Raw genomic sequence first — 21,565 nt, forward strand, 5'->3', positions numbered from 1 at the left:
CCTCTTCTTGCTGTGATCCAGACATGAAGACAGAAAATCCTGCAGGATTAAAGACAAAACCCCAGCAATGAACTTTGAGCTGAACATAGAAACCACTATTTTCTTTTAGCAATTGTTTTCTTTCTGTATTGCCGTCTGTGGAGTTACAACAAAACATGAGGTCACTTCATTTTCTGCATTTTACTTATTTACATGTATGAAAATTTAACAATCATCTCTCACATCTTATCTTACATATTCACACAATCAGGTACACCTTGGAAGGGGAAGGGGCAGCTGCTGCCAGGCACATCAGATGCCAACCCATCATTTGCAGTGACTGGAAGCTGATACCATCACACTGTGCTGAATCCAACTGCCCTTGAGAACCACTTGCACCTTCCCTCCTTTACCTCTGCTCTAAGTGAACTTTTGGTAACCAAGGACTGTAGCAGAGGTCAGGTGATAGATACCGACAAGACAAGAGCCCCATTTTTTTTTTTTTCCCAAACACTTAATCAAATTCTGTTGAATATCAACAGCAATTATTGCCCAGGTCCTCTTGGAGCCTCAATATGAATCCCACAGAGAGACTCTTCACTTCTACTCCCTTGCCACAAGGTAAATCTTCTAGCTGTCTCTCTAAGAGATCCAAGAGCTTCACGGAGCACTGGCGTGCATCTTGTCCAAACAATCAGTCCAGAACGCGAGGAGCCGGCTGTCCTTGTTCCAGCAGAAGTCCGTGAAGTCTTTCAGCAGGCGGTCGGCGAACTTCTCGTCGCCGGTGGCGCTGGAGCGCCAGGTTTTGGTCAGCATGGTGTTGTAGGCCCAGTTGTAGCCGATGCGCTCCTCACAGAACATGTTCTGGCTGCCGGAGCTGGTGGAGTTGCGCCGGCGCCGCTGCTGCCCGCTGGAGAACTTGCGCTTGGAGTAGGGCAGCTGCAGGAACACCGTCCCTGCAGGAAACACACAGCGCCTCAGCCTGGGCAGCCCTCAGCCCCCGCTGCTGGGAGCTCAGCCCTGAATGCTGAAATGAAACTGGCCTGAAACAAAGTTTCATTTCATTGCCTTTTAGTAAGAGAAAATGGGATTTTCCTCACTTTTCCCCATTGGCTCTTACGTGCTAGTTCTTCCTGTATGTTACAACACCACGAGGGACTGCACTTTGTCTGCTTTCCCCTACAAGCACTGAATGAAGCAAAGATGCAGGCCCTGATCCATCTTGCTAACTTCCCATCTATTTCCATTCTCTTCTGCAATTTTCCAAACACTGCCTTCCTGTCATTGTTCTCCCATCTCAGCAAGTGGACCCTAAATGTTTGCTCTATCTCCCACACAGTCTATATGGGAAGAGATTAATCCACAACAGACCTCAAGCACGAGAACAGAGACTTGTCCCAACACCTTTCCCTCCTTCCAGCTTCTGGGTACACATTTATTTACACTGACCTAGGAATAAGCTTTAACTTATTTTTAAAAATTTCCTCAGCTTCTGGAAAGAAAAGTTTCACAGCCACTGTAAAGCAACATTTCAAATACCATTTATTAGCAGCAACACTTTGTGCTTTTCATACTGCCCCCTCCAGTTTTCTGCTTTGTGGTGTCTGACACACCTACTTGTTGTCTGGTTTGGGACAGAACAGCACCAACATCACTGACACAAAACACAAACCACATGTAAAATGGTTCTCTTGTTTGTAATAACCTCCTCCTTGCCACAGAGCCTCCCAAATATTGCTCACCTGTGACATGGATATACTGGGGCTTGTTTTCTGCTGGGAAGTTGAATGCAGAGGCTGAATATTTATCTTGTACAAATCCAAATCTGAAGAAATAGAAACAAAGGGAATTAGAAAAGAAAACAAAAAGATAAAAGGAGCCACTCCAGGTAGGATTCCTCAGCCAAAGGCAGAGGCACCAGAGAAAATCCTTCCACTATCCCTTTTTTACAGCCTGAAGGCAAAAGGATAAGGCATGAAGAAAGCTGAGCCTCTCCAAATATTCTCTGCCCCTGCCAGACGGTGTGAAAGCCTGTCACCTCACAGTGCTCAGCCCTGTCACCTCACAGTGCTCAGCCCTGTCACCCCACACTGCTCAGGCCTGTCACCCCACACTGCTCAGGCCTGTCCTGACTCCAGCTGGAAACCAGAGCAGCAGCTCCAAGCAGTCTCTGACAAAATGGGGCAGCTGCACACGAGGGAGGGAAGAGCAATAGTCCAGAGAGACGTTCCCTGGGCATGTTTCAAGCTGCAACATTATTATTTTCATGATGTGCAATGTTCCATGCAGAACTTCAAGCAGCTTACCTGGCAGTTCTCTGCTGTTTGTAGGATACTTGTTCTTCTCCCGCTTTCTAAACTAATGAAGGCCGATTTCGAAACTAAAATCCATTACAAAAGGCAGCCCTCTCCGTCATAAAAAAACCCCTGGCAGCAACACCATGAAAGAAACTAGTAGCTCAGTCACACAAAGGGATAAAGCTAGATAGTATCCAAAGCTTCCAACAATTCCTTCTTAAACTGGGCCCAACCTCTTCAGTACAGCTCCCACCCCAGTCTCCTGCCTATTGGCAATCATCAGGTGTCATCCAGCTCAAGACTGTGCTAAATACACAAGAAAGAAATAATTGATCCTTCTCAGGAAGAATCTATTTACTTTTCTTATTTAGTCTCTCTGCTTGTAACTTAGAATAAGGGGCACTTTCCAAAGGCAAGGCCCTCCCTAGGAGGAGAGTTTAGTTCCTAAGGAGTGACTGACACAGCACACAGCTGCCCCTTGCCCCCCCAGCAGCACCTTGGGGCATCCAGGCTGTATTTCAGCCTACATTGTGTTAAGCAGACTGCAGAGGCAGACAGCACAGAACCCAGTGACTCAGGAGTGACTGTTCAGCACAGGCTGAACATCCCACATTATCCAGGGAGACAGGAACTGTTTGGTCACCCCACTGCACTGCAGACACACCTGTGTGCTATTGCTTCCTGCAGCAGATGCATTCGGTCCCAGTATGTTTCTGGCTCAAAGCCTGAAATAAACAAAAAGGTAACAATTATCTAGTAAAGGTACTTTATTCCCCTTCTTTTTAAGACTTCAGTTCTCCTCAGGAGGCCTCCGTCCACTCTTTTTTTTTTCCCCCTAGACCTTTCTTTCAGCCACATTTTCTGTCAGCTGTCTTTTAGAGATGTGCCTTGTACACTCCAGTAGCAGACTCATCCCTGAATTTATTATTTGTGTCTCTTGAGATGAAGGAGAGGAACATAAAGGGGGGAAAGGAAGAAGAGTGGGCTGCTGTGTATCACAAGAGTGCTCTGAAAATATTTAATTCAGTCAGTTGGGCTATGGTGATCTCACAGCATATGGATTTGTCATATTCATTGTACACAGTGTCACATTCATTGCACACTGAGCCAAGGGTTAATGAAAATATCATATTTACTATTTTAAAACAGAGTCTTTTGCTAATTGTCCCTTTTCATAATGCCATTTTGCCTTTCTCTGCATGGAGACAGTTCTCTGATCTTGGGGTTCCACCTGAGGTTTACCACAACAGGCTCTCTGAAAAGGGTGAGGTCACATTGCAGAAAAGAAGATTGCAGTTTCTGGTGCTTAATCTCATGTGCAAACACTGTAACCATTAAAGTAACCATAGCAACAACAAAAGAAGGATGGCAGTGGTGAAAGCCCAATCTTAGGGAGGGGGAGAATAAACAAACACAGGATACAAATGCAGAGCAGCTGTGGGTCTACCAGCAAAACAGACACAAGAGTCTGTCAAACACAACAGCTACTGGCTATGGGCTCTGTGACGGTGTGCAGGGCAAACATCACTGGGGAGGCCACCTCTCCTGTGTGTTGGTGCTTCCTGCTGCCCACAGCCAGCCAGCACAGCTTCCTGCAGCACCTCCCTCCTGAGGGGCTGCTGACCTGTATAAACAGCTCCTTCAGCCACCCAGGGCTGGCTGGTAAAGGAGCTTCTCTACATCAGCTACATGGCAACAGTGACCTGTCTGCACAGAGTATCCTGAGGAGTAAAAGGATACCATTTCTTACCATCAAACAAATGCTCACTGCCCTCCTTCAGCAGGCAGCTGATGTTGAGTGGGATGAAGAGCTGAGCTCGAAGGGGGTCCCCGTACAAGTAACTGGGCAAAGCAAAGGGGCCCTCCAGGACTGGGACCAGCAGGAACCCACAGGACGTGGCTTTCCGGTGCCAGCCCTGAACCTGAGGAGAAATTCAAACAATGAATCACAACACACATGCCAGCTGACGAGGGGCACTTGTGTGCAAAAGAGCAACTCATTTCCCAAGAATAGATCAGACATGCTCAATTCTCCACAGGCCCAGCATGGCAGGCACACCAACGTCCTTGCAAGCAAAGCAGTACAAACACAAGACATCAGGCTTTCCTTTTTCTGAAGTGCCCCATCAATCAGAAAGCACTTTAAATTGGACATTTTTCAGGAACTGATTCAGCCTACTTATCACCAGTGGCTAAACACTTCTGCTTTACTGGAACAGTGCAATTGATTTTAAATAAAAGCAAAACCAACTACCTAGTGCTGTCTGGCTGGGGTAAAACCTGGTGTTCAATAATTCAAGTTTTACAGAAGCTACATTAGGGAAATCAAAAAATCTAAAAATGAAATCTAAAAATTTAATCTAAAAATTAAAAAGTGACATGTTCTCAATTCAAAATGTTTTCAGCAAGTTAAAAAAAAAACCCTAAAACATTCCAGAACACATTGCCTGGAAAAGCCCTGTTATGAAAGCAATTCCACTGAGATTTAAAGTTTTAAGGTTTGGGGATAGAAGGAACGTAATGTGAAACAGATTTTTTCCCAAAGACCTGGCTCGGGGCTTAAAATTTGCCTAAGGGGGACTTAAATTTATCACCTTGACCTGCGCTGATCTCTGCATACTGTGCATAAAACTCACTGGAAGCAGAACACACTCCTGCAGACAGAATGACTATAGATGGTGTGATAAATGCTGACCAGATGCAGCAACATTAACAAGCAGCAGGAAAATGACTTATGGAAATAAAGGCAGATGCAAAACCACTGTGTCTCTCCCTAAGACTTCCTAATACAATGTCCCCAGTTGTCCAAGGGATACAGAGGCCAGGCAGGCATTTCTGTGGCTGTCCAGAACCCCAGGATCTCACCATCTCAAAAAGAACAGCTGCAGTCACTGCCATCCAGTGTAACTTGATTTCAAAGGCAGCGTTGAGGGAGAAATTGCCGTGGTAATAACAACTGCACCACTCCAGGCGGTCCGTGCGGTTGTTCACGTCCACGTCCAGTGTCACCGTCCGCTGCTCGGGCACCGTGGCAGCTGGGCACCCAGGGGTGTTCAGAAGGGGTAGTAGAGAGAAGGTGGCAGACAGGATGAAGGGAACAGAAGAACCAAGATAAGTCATTTGAAATTAATTTGTCCTCCCATTCCTCCCCAGGTGTTTTTGGGCTAGCAGAATAGTCCCAGAATGCCGCTCATCCAGACCACAAAAGACAAAAACCCTGAATTATTTCTCATGTCAGGGGTATGTGCTACAGAATCACCTCCCCAAGCAGACAAAAGACATTTCAGCTGCAATAAGGAGAGAGAACCAAGAATCCAGCAGTTAATCAACAGGCAACTGGTGCCATAATTAAGCATGGCTAGACAACACCAGCTTCTTCATGCCCAAAACATTCCAAATATTTCTATATGCCTCCACCAGAAATCACAACAGGGTGCTGTTCCATGGGGCAGGAGCATTCCAGGACTTTCCACAGCTAAAGGAGAAGTTAAACTTCTTGTTTCTTTAGTCCCATATCAATATCCCACATTACCACATTGTTGAAAGTGCACATCCAACACTTTCTGTAAAAGCACCAAGAGTCAGCCAAGGCATGCAGCAACATTCTGACCACTGCAATAGCTCCCAGAGCTTTGCAGGAAGGGCTGGGATAGTGCCCAAGGTGCAGCTCCCTTTGTGCCCCACACCCCAGCACACTGGTGACAGAAACCCTCAGGTATCAGGCAGGAGAGGGAGAGAAGCACAGCAGTGGAAGTGACCTGGCTGGTGTCACACAGAGGACTGCAAGGCTGGGGACAGAGCCCACATCTCCTGACTTGGAGACCAAAGTCCTGCTATGAAATACAGCATCACTTTCAACTCTTCTTTAGATAAATACATAATTTAACATTTCTGTAATGTTAAAAACTGACAGAAAACAACAGGCTGCAAGGCTCCTACAGGAAAACTTCTGCTCTTTTCATTATTGCATGCATGAGGGATGGGTGTAGTTATCTCTTGCTGAAGTAGATGTGCACCCCTTTATACAGGGTCAGCTTTTAAATTATCTTATAATTTGATGGCTTGATGGTATTTAAAAAAAAAAAATTAAATCCTTCCTCAAGGTAGATGGAAAAGTTCCCACCTACAAGTTACCTGGAGGCACTTTCAAGGTTATAAGGAAATCCTTTACATTGCTATTACTGCAGTGTGGAACATGAAAAATAAAAAACACAACAAAAACTAAAGAATATCACCCATTTTGTTTCATAAATAAGACCCATTTCTGTCTTTGGGAAACATGTCATTTGCAATTTCTGAGTTGATCTGGTATTGTCAGACTAACACTGTGAGGGTTTCTTTTTCTGGCTCCTTTGAATATTGTGAACACAAAACTTGTGGTCAGGAGGTCATGGTGCCAAATTTGCAACAAAGTGTGTTGGAAAACAACATCCTGGAAGCTGTGAAACCAAAGCAGCTCACTCAGGTAGGTGTTGGTCATTAGCCAAGGGGTCAGTGATAACACCACAGCCCAGTGTGCCCAAACTAGCACACTGTGAAGAATGAGCTCCCTGCTCCCTTAGACTGTTGCTTTTCCCAGAGAGTGCAGACTCCCTGTCAGGGCTGGGCTGTCTCTCTCTGCCTTGTCTGCAGCCACAGTCCACAGGCAAAGCCAGAGGAACCCAGTCCAACGAGGTGAGCTAATCAAAAATACATTCAACACTGATGAGAAATGTCCATGTGTCTGAATTCAGAAGCTTCTGATTAAAAGCAGCTTATTTGAATAGAATATACTCTGGCTTCCATAGGTCAGACTTTAAGAGGACTCACCTGCTTCCCAATTGTCTTCTACTATTGAGTATTTAACTAATGATTTACTAAGCAAATCGGAGAGGAGCAGGCAGGTTATTCTCCAGTCACAGACTCCACTACATACATGACTACAGTTGCTAGTGCATGCACTGCTACAAATCAAAGGGACAAGATTAGCTGTATCACAGGTCAGACTTCCACTGGGAAGGGAGAGGGGACAGTCACTGGGCAAGTGATCGGGAAATTGGGAGGGATAAAGATTTGAAAGATACATGGAGCTTGTTCCAGAGCTCCCAATGCTTGCATGCAATTTTATGTCACAGCTTGACATTTAGGGAAGGTGGGGAGGGGAAGAAATAAAAACGACAACCTAATCAAGACCAAGAGAGGAACAAATGAAGTCACGTGGACCAGGGGTCATCTGGGTTTAGTAAAGCTCTTTACCTCAGATGAACTGCTCAAGTTGTTTTGGAATAGTGTTTAGAAGAGAAACAGCACAGAAGCATCATTTAAACCAGTTCTTGTGTAAGAAAAAACTTCCACACTCAATTTCTCTACAAGAAACTATAATTCCTGGAAAATCCAGACTGCATGAGAGCAATCTGAAGGCATTTATCACTCATTCAAGGGCTGCAAATTAGTTAAACAGTAAAATGGACATAATCCCAACTGAAGGGAAAAGGAGAGCTACACAGGTGTGCAATAGCCACATGCTGCAGGAATACTCTCCTTCCCTGGCTGGTGTTAAATGGAAGGTGGGGGGGACACTGAGGCACACTTCTATCAATCCCCATGGGTGGATGTCTCAGTCTTCCCAGCTCACAACAGAGCACAGACAGAGGAATGTGAACTGGTTTTCTCAGGTTAAATAGTGATCAAGAGAGCAAACCATGAAGAGGATCTGGCCCCAGTGCCTCCAGTCTCCACAATACTTGCATGCCAGCCTATGTTCAGGCTTCAGCTCTGGCCAGGCACTGAGCTAATGAGGTTGGACACTAGCCAAGGCAACAGATTTATCGTGTGACAGGGAAAATAACCTGCATATGTTGACTTCAGGGAATTAACCATTAGTTCAGACATTCTATCCTTAATGTTTTCCCATTTCTGGTGCTGTTCCTCTTCAAACAAGGCTCTCAGAAATACTCAAGGATTACTGTGACTTCAGGTTCAAGAGATGCTACACCAGCAGTAAGGCATTTGTCTTCAGAAGGTTATATATACATAAGAGAAGAACAGCAATTTTTTCTTTTTATCTTTAATTGCTAGCCCTTTAACAGATGCATCTAAATAAACCTGAAGTTGCAGTTCCATAGCAATGATTTTTCTCTTAAACAAGGAAAGAAGAACAAAAGCAAGTGACTCAGGCTGGCCTGGATATGCAACAAGAAGCTGACAAAGCAACAGGGTCAGTCATGCAGCCAGTGTGTTTCATGGGCTGTTAGAGGCAGTCAGTGTCACTCTCCACCCATCACAGAACACTGGATACTAACGGGATCTTGCCCAGCAGCAAGATCTTCCTACTGCTTCCATACCACAGGGATTGTCTGCAGCTGGGCTTCACAGACTTATTAATGTAAGGAGTCTGGTTCAGATTAACTAAAAAGCCTCCAGCACATCACAGAAAACTTCTAACACATCTGGAGCTCACTGTGGTGAGGTGGATTTGCCCCTAGGAAGCAATTAGATATGTAATTTTAAGAACAGTTTGGCTGCTTTGCTGTTCTCACAACTTATCTCTCCATACTCCTTACAAGTTGTGAAGAACCTCTATGGATTTGCAAGGAGACAAAGCATCTTCCTCCCTTAAATTCCAGAGGTTCAGGAAGAAGGATTGTTTTAAGAAATACTTTTTATTGTATTCCAGCACTTCTGAAGTAAAAATTTCCTGCCCAGCCAGTGAAACACACCTCCAGCATATGCGAATGGGTCCACGTGCAAGACACTGTAAGGCCAGCATGAAATTTGCAGCTTTACTGCTGGTCCACGTGAGATCATACCCTTGGTTGGCTGCTCTTCCCCTTTCAAATTATCCCCTGGAACTTCCCCAGCTGTCACCTGTGCTGTGCATCTACCTAAGAGTGCAGCTGCCTGGCTCCGTCCTCCGAAACTGCGGCTAAAGGAACTGTGCCTACTTGCATAGGAGGCGGGGCGGCTGGGCAGCCAAGGCAGGAAGAACGCCGGGATCTCCGAGTGCAGGAGCTCTTCTGCCACAAAGGCCACCTCAAACCATTTCCTCTGGAAGGCTGAGAAGTCATCCACGGCAGCTGTGTGCCACATGGCAGGCTGCTGCAGCCCTACTGTGCAAGGGGAAGGGCAAAGCCGGTTAGAAACAAGGCTCAGGAAAGTAGTTCTTGGTGAGAAAGAGGCAGGATAAAAGCTGTTTTACGTTTTTGTAAGAAAAAACTTCCACACTCAATTTCTCTACAAGAAACTATAATTCCTGGAAAATCCAGACTGCATGAGAGCAATCTGAAGGCGTTTATCACTCATTCAAGGGCTGCAAATTAGTTAAACAGTAAAATGGACATAATCCCAGCTGAAGGGAAAAGGAGAGCTACACATGTGTAATACCCACATGCTGCAGGAACACACTCTTTCCCTAGCTGGTGTTAAATGGAAGGCAAGGAGGACACTGAGGCACACTTCTCATCCCCATGGGTGCAGGCCTGCTAAGCCTCAGTCTTCCCAGCTCACAACAGAGCACAGACAGAGCTCTGGGTTTTTTTTCCCTTAACTAAAAGGCTGAATTTCTCAGACTCTTGAGATCAGTGGTTTTGGTTGCTCCCAAAATGCATTCCTGCTTCATCACCCCTAAGAATCATGATCACCCCAGTGATTATGCAAAGGGATAGTGAGGAAAGTCTTGCAATAACAATGCTGACCTCGGTCTGGTTCTTTGTCCACAACAATCTTGTAAAAGTAAAAGCCATAAATAAAGGTTCGTAAAGCTTCTCCAGCTGCATGGACAATAAGCTGCTCTTCTAACATTTTCTGAACAAGTAAAAGAAAGAACAGAGCAAAGCAATAAAAAAGAAATCACACTTCCAGTTACACAAAAAGGTTGCTAGAGAACATTAGGAAGTAATTTTCTTTTCCTTGACATCTTTTTGTCCAGATATGTGTCTAACAAGAATACCAGAAAGTTATCTCTTGATATTCAGTAAATGTAGCAATTTCTTATCTCCGTGAGAAATTACATTTGACCTTTCCACAGATGTCTGTCTCCCTCCCATACCCTGCTCTGGTTTTATAGATGGATTTATAGAAGGTAAGCGTTTGGAAACATTCTAAGTTCTCTGTTAATTGATATGGGATCTCAGCAGAGGAATGAACTCCAGAACATTTCCAACCTTCTGTCCCTGACACAGTTCAATACAGAAAAATCCCTTGATGAATACAAGCAGTGTTCCTGCATAAAGTGTGTCTGGTTTGGCATCTGTAACAGAAAGGTCATATGCTGGTTTTATTACAACTTTAGTAACTAATTATCAGAAAGGAAAACCACATCACAGCCTAGTGCCTCAATGTCAACACAGTGCAGAGTACTTGGTAAGTACCAGCTAATTGGAGCTTATAAACAGAACCATCATCATGTAAGTAGAAAAAAACCACAACATATTAAATAGGAAATACACACTAAAGAATATATTGCTGTATTGTGATAGGAAATCCAAAAAATGTCATCATTACCTCATATGCTGTTGAGCACTGCTTTCAATACTCATCCATAACAAGATTTTAATAAGTAACAGAAATGATTGTTATGCTTTACTCTAAAACTTTACTTTCTTCAGAGAGTGAGGCATTTCTGGCCCTCCATATGCTCCTGGAGAGTTTCCTTACCTGCATTATGTCAATGGCCATGGCCTGGGTGTGCACCCCTTCCACGTTATTCACCAGCCAGTGCACAACTTCCGCACTGATGAAGCAGTAGGGGGAAAGGCCCTTCTGTTCAGAGAGCAGCTGGATCCCTGTGCTGGAGCACAGCAAGTCACATGTGTTAACATAGGCTGATTGAGAGCTCTTTTAGGTAACATAGACAAAAATCACTGCTGGGGGAAAGAAAAAAATGGTGGGGGAGGATAGAATACAGGACAAGAAATGCACAGGGCCCCTGGAGAGATGTCTCATTGGCTTTTGGGAACAAGATGAAGAGCTGACACTGACAGCACTTAATGACTTACTGGGAATTCTTGATTTGACAAAATTCTGGGACTCTAATAATTCAAGTCTTTGCTTGTATCTCAATTTCTATAAAATTCCTTATTAGAGAGTCTGGAATAACAAAAGGAAGTTTAAAACTCTTCAACAGCTGACATGGGGCTCTCCTTTGAGTGACTCTACATCTTATGTCCTCCTGTTAAACATCTCATCAGATGTTAAGCATATTTATATTAAAAACTTACGTGGGGTGTTTCATGGCTTCAAGAATCTCTACCAAAGTGGAGGAGGAAGTCAGAGCACTTGTCGAACACTGCTGAGAGCTGGGCAGTAAACAGAAGCATGTTCAAAAATCAAAGAAGCTGCCAGATTTGTTCAAATATGTATTCTTAAGAAAATTACCCTCTCTTCTCAATGACTTTGCCACATTTATTTCCTTTTTCATCTCAAGAAGGACAACTAAAAGCATCAGATGAGTATTTCCCCCCTGAGGTCACCAGGACTTTCCTATATGGACCCAATGCACAATATGTCAGATCCAGCTGTACTCAGCAGCAATTGAGAGCAAACATTTTTGAAGCTGGCTATTTTTTTTTTTTACTGTAATATACAACCACAGGAAACAGGTGCTAATGAAATTTATTTTCAAGATTACTTCCTCCCTAGTCTCTTGCTTCCAGGTTAGAACCTCTTGGATTTCATCAACCTACTCAATCCAATCAGACCTGCAGGCCCCCAGCCCTTGCCAAAGCAGACAGAAATGCCAGTTCAAAGCCTGGTTTCCTACTAGCAGATTTCAGAAATGGAATTTCTTCATTTCTTGAAGAATGAAGCCCTTCTTGTGGGTGGAGAAATCAGGCCTTGTGTTCATTTAATTCTGGAAAACTGGGTTGCAGGGCTTATTTTACTACCACTCTGTGTGCACGTGGAAATGCTGCAGTAAGGTCTTGTGACAAGTGCCTGCTCGTGCTGACAGGCACAGCACAGCCTGTTCCCAGGCTCCTGTTTAAGTGCCCATTCCCTGACACCAGAAAGGGGCTGGAATTGAAGAGCTCTGCAGCAGAGTACTGCTGTGCCTTCCCTACCTGCCCTCTGCAGCAGCAGCTGAGCTGTATCCCGGCTCTGCAGCGTTCTGGGTGCTCCCCAGGGTCTGGGTGCTGCCCCTGTCAGGGCCCTGCCCCATGGGTAGCAAGGTGCTGCCATCTAAGGTAGCAGGAACTGATTGATCAATAGAGACCTGGGAGGAATAAACACAGCAACATCTCCATGAAATTAGTCATGTAATCAATTTCCCATCTTCTCCCCTCCCCACACCATCCGTGCCTCAGCCCAAGTTAGTCAACAACAAGCAATACTCTAAGGAAGCACAAGCATATGCAGAAGGGATAAATACAGTCTTATTCTGTCATCACTACAGAGCTCCTGACAAACAACAAATTCAGACCCAAATAAGGATGAAGATCACCAACCCAGTAACAATTAGATTGAGAAAACTACTGGTAAACCAGCAACACTCCAAACCTGACATTTTCAACCCAAGGGAACAACCCTGATTATAAGCACACAATAGACAGAACAGAACACTTTATCACTATGGGAAGGTAGTAAGCAAAAACAAGCAAAAAAGCAAATATAGTTTCAAGTCTAACTCTCAAAAATATGCAAATGTATCACACGAATTCAAGTTTCATAATGCCCAAAAAAAATCAGCTCATCTTCTTCCCTCCTTTCTCAGGGCAGTATGAGAAGGCTGGTTGACACCCACCCACACCTATGTCGCCAAGACAACAGGAACACTTTCCTCCCGCAGGAACACTCACACTATTCCAATGGTAGACTGAATAGTTCACCAAATTAACATAAAATCATTTCAGAAAGAGCATGAATGCTGAAGGATTCAGCTAAGTACAGGCTGTAATTGCCATCTGTCATTAACACGTATGGTTTAGTAAAGGCACATTACATAAAAGCTGGAGAGGTGGGGGAGAGAACACGAACAGCAGAGTAACTCTAACTCAAGCTGGTGTAAATATGGGGGCTGCTCTGCCGTGATGAATCCACAGCACATACACAGCTAAAAATCACAAAGGTGGGAGCTTGACTTAGGTCTGACAGCCAAGAGTCCTTTATTTATGCCATTTCTCACATCCCAAAAATCTCTAATGGCAGATGTCCCTTTTTGGGCAGCCAAAACCAGCAGATGCTCTAGGGTCAACTCTACAGTGCCCAGAGCCAGCAAAAGCCTTTCTCCCTCCTCAGGGCTCACTTCAAGCAGCAGCATTTCCTATGGCCACACTGTGCTACTGCTAATTCCTAACTGGTGTTAAGTGGACCAATGACTTCTGTCACAAGGACTCTGTATAACCAAGATGATACTATATATATTTTCAGGCTCAATTGCTCAGGAATCCAAAGACACAATTTAACTTGGATATCTCCAGAGTCACCTGTCAATTAAACAGCACAGAGGAAATTTAGCCAAGAACCAGACAAGTGAGCTGTTGCCATTTTGTTCAGTGAGGGAAGATGGAAAACAAGCACTTACTGAAAAACAAAAAGAGCAGCTTTAGTAGTTGACAAGACAGTACTGAAAAGGACAGTGAGACTGGGCACATGAACATCCAAAATACAGCACAAACATTCAGTGGTGGAAAAAAATGGTTGTATATGCCACTTTGTCCTGCCAATGCCGTACATCTCACTCTCAATGAGAGCATCTGGAAACTAACACAGCTTCCCAGTGTGGCAAGCTCAGGACACAAATGCTGTCCATCACCTTGATATAAAAGCCAGAGATGACAACAACTCATTCCAAACTAACCTGGGAGTAGAAGGTTGAAGCTGTGCGTGGGCTGCGAACAAAGTCCATAAAGAAGGCCCCATCCTGAAGGCATCAGAGGAAGCAGGCCCATTAATGGCAACAGCAACAGGAACAGGGAGTTGAAGAAAAGCAAATACAAGGTTGTGCAAGTATGAAATGACCACAAAGAGAAAGTATGAGGAGAAGGTAAATCCCAGACCCGGAAGGTCAGATGCAGCAGAATGCACAGCATCAGGAATTACTCGCACACATCTTTACTTTCTCTCTTTGTAACAAGACATTGCTCTTCCTGGGCACAGATGCTTTCCCAGAATTTTGAAACCCACACTGATCAGAAGCCAACTGAAACTGCAGCCTTCCCTCCATACTTCAAAGGAGAAAGTCTTGAGCTCTGAAGTATGGGGGCTGCCATCCCAAATACAAAACTGAAATACAGAAACCACAGGTGTAATGACAAATATCCAAAGAAGGACAGGGTTTTTTTTTCTAATCTGTTGACATTCAAACAAAAAAGAGGGAGAGGCAAAGGAGCTCTTTTCAGGAAGCGTCCTCTTCCTCTTAAATGCAGGTCTGGTATGGTGCAAAGGAAAGGGAAGAAAGACTCATCACAAAGATCCTTCCAACACTGTGTTTAATACTTCATGCAAAATTAAACAGACACTGCCTGTGCTGTGTTCCTGCCTACTTCTAAACCCTGGTGAATTTATCCCCAGCTGCTATTCAAAGATGTGTCAAGATTCTCTTATCACATAAGACAATGCAGTGGAACTCATCTAGATTTTCATTCCCTATTTGCAATTCTTTATTCTGTTCCCTTGGCAAAATATTTTTGTCTAGCCTGCAGTTAAGATGATGCTTACCTTGGTAGGTGCATATAAAACATTTTCTGGAAAGAATCAATGCCAGGGTTACATGACTGGCAATTTACATAGTGCAGAAGCAGAGCCAAGAGCCCTGGATCCATAAGGGCAAAGACTTCCCCAACAGATCATGAACTCACTGGGTTAAAACCACACTTCAGCCCAATAACTGGCTGAAGTGACTTGGCAATTCTACTCTGAAACAAAGTAAAGTGAAGCCAGTGGCTTAGTTTTGGTCTGGAATAACTTGAGCACTGAAAAGCATCTTAGAAAAGCACTTGCTCCCTTGGCTGCTGGCAGAGCTCACAGCTGTGATAATTTGTCAGTTCTCTGGCTACAAGTGTGTGGAAAGCCAGACTTCCCTGTGCTGAGGAGCCCTGCAGGGCAAGGCACAGGCTGCTGAATGCTGCCTGCCCACTGGCATCTTTCCAACAGGCATGAGCCGTCAATTAGAAGATTCCAACTGCTTATCTCCCAGTGCCTGTGTGTAAATATTTACAGGAGTGTTTACTGCTGCAGCATGAAAGGCCTTCAGTTGATAACGCACTCCTCCAGAGTCTCCAGCCAGCCTTCCAGAGAGGCTTTTGAACGTTACTTTTAACATTACTCACGATGGCATTTTCTGGTAGCACAAAGTCTGCTCATTTGGTCCCAGCACACTCCTGTACCACTGCTAGGGAAGCCCACTTTGCCTTTTCCCCACCCTGCCACACAGAACAACTGGACACAACATTCTTCCCTCCTGTATCTCACATGGAATTTTCACCAGTTCTACTGGTAGAAAGGGACATCTAAGATTTCTGTACTTAAAGAGAGAAGATGACTTTTCAAAATGGTAGAAGAGAAGCATGCAAAGCCTGAATTATGATGTGGAAGTTTGCACAAACACCTCAAGTCAGTTTGAGCACCTACTGTTCCCAGGCCTAGCACATCCTGCTCCAGACTCTGAGCTGTGCTCTCCAAACTCTAATACCACCAGTAAGTGTTTAGTACTAAGATGGTCACAGTTACTCTACCACTTCAATTTTCAATAGCTAGGTCTCCAGGATAACACACCACTTGTTCCTGGTGGTGGCACAAAACAGTGGATGTAGAAACATGAGGTGCTTAGAGAAAAATGCTGAGAGAAGTGGTTGATAGGGGTGAATCTAAGAACTTTTTCTTTGCAATATTTGAACTGTTGAAACAGAAGACAGGTCACATTTAAGTCTCCTATTCAGTTTCTTACTTCTGTTGAAAGACCTTCAAGTCAGAGCACAGAAAAATAATCAAATATTTCTGGTTGGACTTGGAGGCAGAGTTCCTGCTCTCCTGGGTCTCACAGGACAGTTGACAGAAAGGCTGAGGGAAGCACAGTCTTTTCTTTAAGTGTCTCAAGAGAGCTCCAGGAAGATCACTTTCTCCAGCCTGGAGTCCAGCCAGTGAAGGAATGCCATCTAAATCACTTCTCAGGAACACACCCCCTCCTCTGAACAGAGGCAAGAGACTCAAGTTCCTGCTGTTAAAATCCCACTCAGTGTTCACACAGTCACAATCTAGAGGCTGGTTCTGCTCTCCAAGACAGCCTGCACACAGATGCACACAGCACTGCACTGCTACACCCAACAGTCAAGCCATGACTGAAATGAAATGTGCTACCAGCAGAGGAAGTGCACTAATTAGCAAACAGCACGTAGATCAGCAAAATGCTGAGATGGCATCCCAGGGATTCCACATCACTGTCACACTTACAGAATTGAATTCCTCTGCCCTTGCATAAAGGCCAGTACAGGAGCAGCCCTTACTAGATTAGACAGTAAGATGTGATATGATGTAGCCAAGTGCTCAGAGAAATAACCTTTGATTATTTGAGGAATTCTTATGTAGAAACAGCAGCTCAAGGAAGCCCAGGAAGCCCTTACCTTCCGAGGGCTGTCCATATAGGTGGGTGTGATAGCAATGTTCCCACTCTCTGAAGGCTGGCCAGAGCTCTTCCCAGAAAGCATCGCTGCTTGCTGCTCCCCCAGGGTCCTGAGAGAAAAGGAAGGAATACAGAGTTTATTCAAACATACTTTGTGTCAGCTTCCCCCCAAAGGCAACTGTTGCAGAGGGGTACTGCTGTATTTTCAGATATTTGCTTTCCCACACACTGAGGCACAGATCCAACATTCCACAAGTATCTTTTACCCCCACAAACAACATGGACCCTTGAACTCGGTTTTATTATGCATGTGTAATACTAAGTTAGCACTAAAAATATTAATCTCTGATGTATTTAACACAACATGAGGCAAAGTTCCCCAAATGTGCTTTAGCCAGCCCAGGAGCAGTATGCAGGAAGGATGTTCCAGGCTCTTCACACAGCCTTTAGAGACTCACTTCTGACTGGCTTCCATCTGCAGCAGAGCTGACAGTGCTGAGGTTCCTTTTTTCCCAATGGGAGGCCCAGATTGTTCCAGAGAGTGAGTGGGAATTGGACCAGCAAGCTGCAAGCCTTTCATGGCAGACCCTTTCTAACAAAGAAAAAATGGAAGCACAGACTTAGTCAAGCTAGGCTTAACCAGTAAGCAAGAACACATCACCTCACATCAGCAGGGCTTCATTAAGCACACTTCAAAAAGGGAGTCAAACCATTGGTACACAAGAAGTGGAATAGCCTAGTGTCTTGTGTGGATGTTATTGTGAAAATAAAATGTTTGTTATTCTGGAAAAGGTGAATTTGCTTCAAAATAAATTACCCCATTTACTGTGAGAATGGGAACAGAATTTAATACACATCATCCAGCTTCCCTTTAGCCTCTGGAAATTACTGTTTACCAAAAAATTCACTCACATGTTTCTCTTTTCCCAATCCTTCTCCTGAATCTGCAGCACAGAACCAATCCAGGTTAACCCACAAGTGACCAACTCAGCCAGCTCAGACCCCTCTGGCTGAGCTGTCTGCACCACCAGGCAGAGTGGGGCACCCAGGCCAAGCCCACCTGCAGCACAGGGCAGAGCACACCTGCAGAGAGGAGGCATCAGGCTCGTGGGTAAGAGCAGACTGGCCACGGTACAAAACAGAGCAGTGCCAGTGCAGGAGAGCCTGGCTTGTCCCTGAGCAAGAACTGCCCTGAGCCTGGTTCCAGCCACAGCAGCACGGGAGGGATGCTCATCCCAGGGAAATTTCCCTCAAACTGTTACCGAGCCCCACAGTGTGAAAGCTGACACAGCACAGGGCTCAGCACTGTCCTTCAGGGATGGATTACAGGGACACAGCCTGCCTGGGTGGGCTCTTTACCGCCTCATTAGCGGCTCAGGTCACGCCCAGCCCCAGCGGGACTCACTCGGATCATGCGGTCGGAGCGGTGGCGGCGGCGGATGCGGTTCAAGCCCTCCACGAAGCGGATGAAGCCGTCGAGGAGCTGCCACTCCTCCTCGTCCGAGCGGGGCTTGTCCCCGTACACGTCGCAGTGCGCCTCCCCCTCCATGATGCGCTTGGTGGCGCTGATGCAGGCGGGCAGCAGCAGGAACCGCGTCCTCCAGAACTTCAGCGACTCGATGAGGCTGCGGGAATGGGGAAGGCAGGACAGGGGTCAGCACCTTGCTGGGAAGGGTTTTCCAGAATTTACAATACAAATCTACCTGCTGCACATTTCAGTGAGTGCAGTGACCACCTCGCTGCTATTCCTGAGGCAGAGGAATAGCAAAGGAATGGTCAGCAATTTGAATACCACTGGCACCAAGGCTATCCCCCTCAGAGTCATTGTCACACAGAGCTATGCTTTCTTTTCTGTAAAACATAGGCCCCAAAAGCTTTTTCTCTAAAAATATGCAAGCAGAAAGGAATTTTCAAGGTGCACATTAGCGTAGGAGGTATTTTGACTGAGACCTGAAAAGAAAAGATGATAAAGACTGGTTGTGTGGAGAGAAGACATCAAAAAAGCTATTGATACTAGTGGAGATATTCCACATTTCTGGTAAGGACTTGCTCCACAGCTTAGGAGTAGAACTGCAGTCAAGCCCAGCACTCAAGCAAACCTACAACAGCTTCAAAATAAATGGAAGTTTTGAGTCAAATCCAGAAATCAGTAAGAAGCCAAGAAAAGCATCTGCGTGGTACAAAATGCCATCTTATTTCTTTGCATTTGTAGCAGAGGAAAAAAGAAGTTCATGGTGAATTTTGAGATCAGGAGTCTGTATCAAAGGTCAGATAATGCAGCAAGGTTCCCATAAGGCAACAGCTGCTGGGAGCTGACAGTGAAAGCAGGCCAGATATTCCCCCTGGAGTACTGAGCATTCCTGGCTTGAACTCAATGATGAAATTTTAGGTCATAAAGGAAAAGAGGCAATTAGGACACAGAACAGTCTGGATGGAAAAGGAGCTCTCACCTGAAATCCTCTGAGCCAGCAGAGCAGATATACTGATCCAAGTAATTCCACTTGTACTCTTCTAGTCTCTCATGGGAAAATTCTACCCAGCAAGAGACAAATTCAGAGTCAGAGTGAGAGGGGCACAAGCTGTAGGTGTAGTTTATCTGAGCAGATTCATATGGATACCTAAAAGATCAAATACAAGCATTAATCTCAGTATTATTGGTACTGCTGCTTCTCTTTCTTCTCCTAAAAAGAAAGGTGTTCTTTCAAGCAAGCACAGAGCTGGAGAAGAGTGTTCATCTGAACACTGACAGCAAACTGCTCAAGCAGAGAGATACTCACTTTGGCAGGTACCGAGTCACAGTAATTATCTTGTCTTTTAAGGTGACTTTGTGGAAAGTACGGCCCATGCTCAGCCAGTACTGATCCTCTTCCTCGGGCCTATTTCTTGACACAAGACCTAGTTGTTAAAAGGAAAACCCTTTTAGTTTACTGCAGTACTCAGAGCTTTGTCAACAAACTGTGCCTATGGAAAGAGACTCCAGAAGTGAAGTCCAGAAGTGGGCTTCTAAACTCAGCACAAGCTAAAATCCAGCTTTCAGGCCACATTTTTAGGGAGCAGTTGCACGAGGAGTTTTTTGCTCTTACAGTTAAGATTTGCCGATAACATAAGCAAAGAAGAGCACTTGGGATTCATACACCACCTTTTTAGAGCTTCCCTGGGCAGAACCACCAAAGAATAGCCAACATAAAGTGTTGAGCAACTAGTGCCTAACTGGAGGTTGCTGGGAGTGGCAGGAGGAAGAAGAAAAGCCTGACTTGTCCAGGCCAGGTCACTCACCTCTGCTGTAGAGGGGGCTGCTGCTGAGGGGGGGTGGCACAGCTGGGGCTGGTTTCTGTGGTTTGGACTGCACAATAATCTGATAGCCTTGCATGAGACGCTGGCAAATAAACTCCTCAAACACCTGCTGGGCTGTCATCTGCACTCCTTCCTCATCCCTCCTGGACACAAAGGTTAAGCAGACTAGAATAAGGAAGCTGACCACACAGCTATTCTCAGCTCTGCTCTGGAGCCCTGTGCCTGGGAACACCTGCCTGAGGGAGCAGGAGGGAAAGGGGCACCTTTTGACACAGGGCAATTAACTGGCTGGCAATATTTACTGTTGCCTTTAAAAGCATTTTGGCAACTAGTAACAAATTTGCCTACAGCACTAGTGAAACAATAAATCCCTCAAAGATGACTTTTTCAGCACTTTGCAGGCAGCCTCAGTGCAGTTTGTACATGTTCAGGGGAGCTCAGAATGCCAATGGGCAGCAATGCTCCAGCCTCTCCCAAGAGGGAAATGGAGAGCAGGGAGGGATTAGAGGACACATTCATCTCAGTGCAACTCCTGTTCTGAACTTTGCCTTTCTACTGACATTTCTTTCAGGTGTGTCTTCATTAATCCTATTACTTCCTATGTATTTCAATCACCCTGATTAATACTTTTGTTTTGTTCCCATAAAGCAGCAACATGAGCAGGTATTTTGATGTCTTACAAGTTACGGAAAGACTGAAAAAAGGTTAAGATAATGAAACTGCTTCACTAAAAAAAAAAAAAAAAAATCAAACTAACTCTACTAAAAAATAGTTACCAGAGACCTTCAAGACAAGCAGAGAAGTTCTATTTGTCCAACTAACATGGTTTTTCAACAAGATTCTTTAAACCATACATCCTTTAGAGTGAGGATAAGTATCTTAAATACTGTGTCCACATGCATTTGCTCATTTAGTGTTTCCAAAACACTTGCTAGGAAGTAGATTAACAGAGATGATATCTCGAGGTTGAATATTTTGATCAAAACAACAGAAAAGAGACATAAAAATTTGGATCCAAGCAATTTCTGACAAAAAAATCTATGGAGCACACCACACTGTCAGGTGGGAACATCAGAAAAGGTCCAAAACTATCACTGGAGAAAAAAAAGAGAAAAACATAAGTATTCTGCTGCTCTGTCAGCAATCCATCATCATTCACTGGTACAGAGTGCAGTGATCCTCTTCCATCACCTGCTCCTTAAGCACAGGGCTGTGGAGAGGAGGTGCTGGCCAAACCTGTCAATGTCAGCCTCTGGCAGCAGGTCGTAGCAGCCCTCGGTGTAATCGTTCTGCAGGCTCTGGCGGTCGGGGAAGTAATCCGTGGTGAGAGGGAGGCAGGCAGGGGTGGTGAGGGATTTCCAGTCCACTCCCACTGTACAACAGAAGCCTGGCACTATGGGGGGAGCAGACAGTGTCAGAACTGCCTCGTCGTGTCACGGGGCCACACAATGGGGGTACGGGG

General features: G+C 45.0%; 1 protein-coding gene across 9 annotated transcripts in view; it reads right to left on the bottom strand.

Moving 5' to 3' along the window:
• Positions 1 to 115: 115 nt before the first annotated feature.
• DEPDC5 (DEP domain containing 5, GATOR1 subcomplex subunit) overlaps positions 116 to 21,565 on the bottom strand; it is a 40,021-nt gene continuing 18,571 nt past the window's right edge. For 3 of the 9 annotated variants that reach the window (XM_083873757.1, XM_083873756.1, XM_083873763.1), the window contains 18 exons: positions 21,340 to 21,523; positions 20,086 to 20,246; positions 19,587 to 19,704; positions 19,260 to 19,427; positions 18,215 to 18,434; positions 17,268 to 17,401; positions 16,811 to 16,919; positions 14,050 to 14,112; positions 12,314 to 12,465; positions 11,474 to 11,551; positions 10,911 to 11,043; positions 9,950 to 10,058; positions 9,140 to 9,364; positions 5,142 to 5,311; positions 4,027 to 4,198; positions 2,941 to 3,001; positions 1,722 to 1,804; positions 116 to 935 (listed from right to left, as the gene is read on the bottom strand). In XM_083873757.1, coding sequence (XP_083729883.1) covers positions 640 to 935; positions 1,722 to 1,804; positions 2,941 to 3,001; positions 4,027 to 4,198; positions 5,142 to 5,311; positions 9,140 to 9,364; positions 9,950 to 10,058; positions 10,911 to 11,043; positions 11,474 to 11,551; positions 12,314 to 12,465; positions 14,050 to 14,112; positions 16,811 to 16,919; positions 17,268 to 17,401; positions 18,215 to 18,434; positions 19,260 to 19,427; positions 19,587 to 19,704; positions 20,086 to 20,246; positions 21,340 to 21,523 — 2,636 coding nt within the window. In that variant the 3' untranslated portion in view covers positions 116 to 639. Of the gene's footprint in view, positions 1,023 to 1,721; positions 1,805 to 2,940; positions 3,002 to 4,026; positions 4,199 to 5,141; positions 5,312 to 9,139; positions 9,365 to 9,949; positions 10,059 to 10,910; positions 11,044 to 11,473; positions 11,552 to 12,313; positions 12,466 to 14,049; positions 14,113 to 16,810; positions 16,920 to 17,267; positions 17,402 to 18,214; positions 18,435 to 19,259; positions 19,428 to 19,586; positions 19,705 to 20,085; positions 20,247 to 21,339; positions 21,524 to 21,565 lie in introns of all 9 variants that reach the window. The other 6 variants (XM_083873764.1, XM_083873759.1, XM_083873758.1 and 3 more) reach the window with 5 other exon arrangements.

Source organism: Zosterops lateralis, assembly GCF_965231275.1.
Source record: "Zosterops lateralis genome assembly, chromosome: 17".
Classification (NCBI taxonomy): Eukaryota; Metazoa; Chordata; class Aves; order Passeriformes; family Zosteropidae; genus Zosterops; species Zosterops lateralis.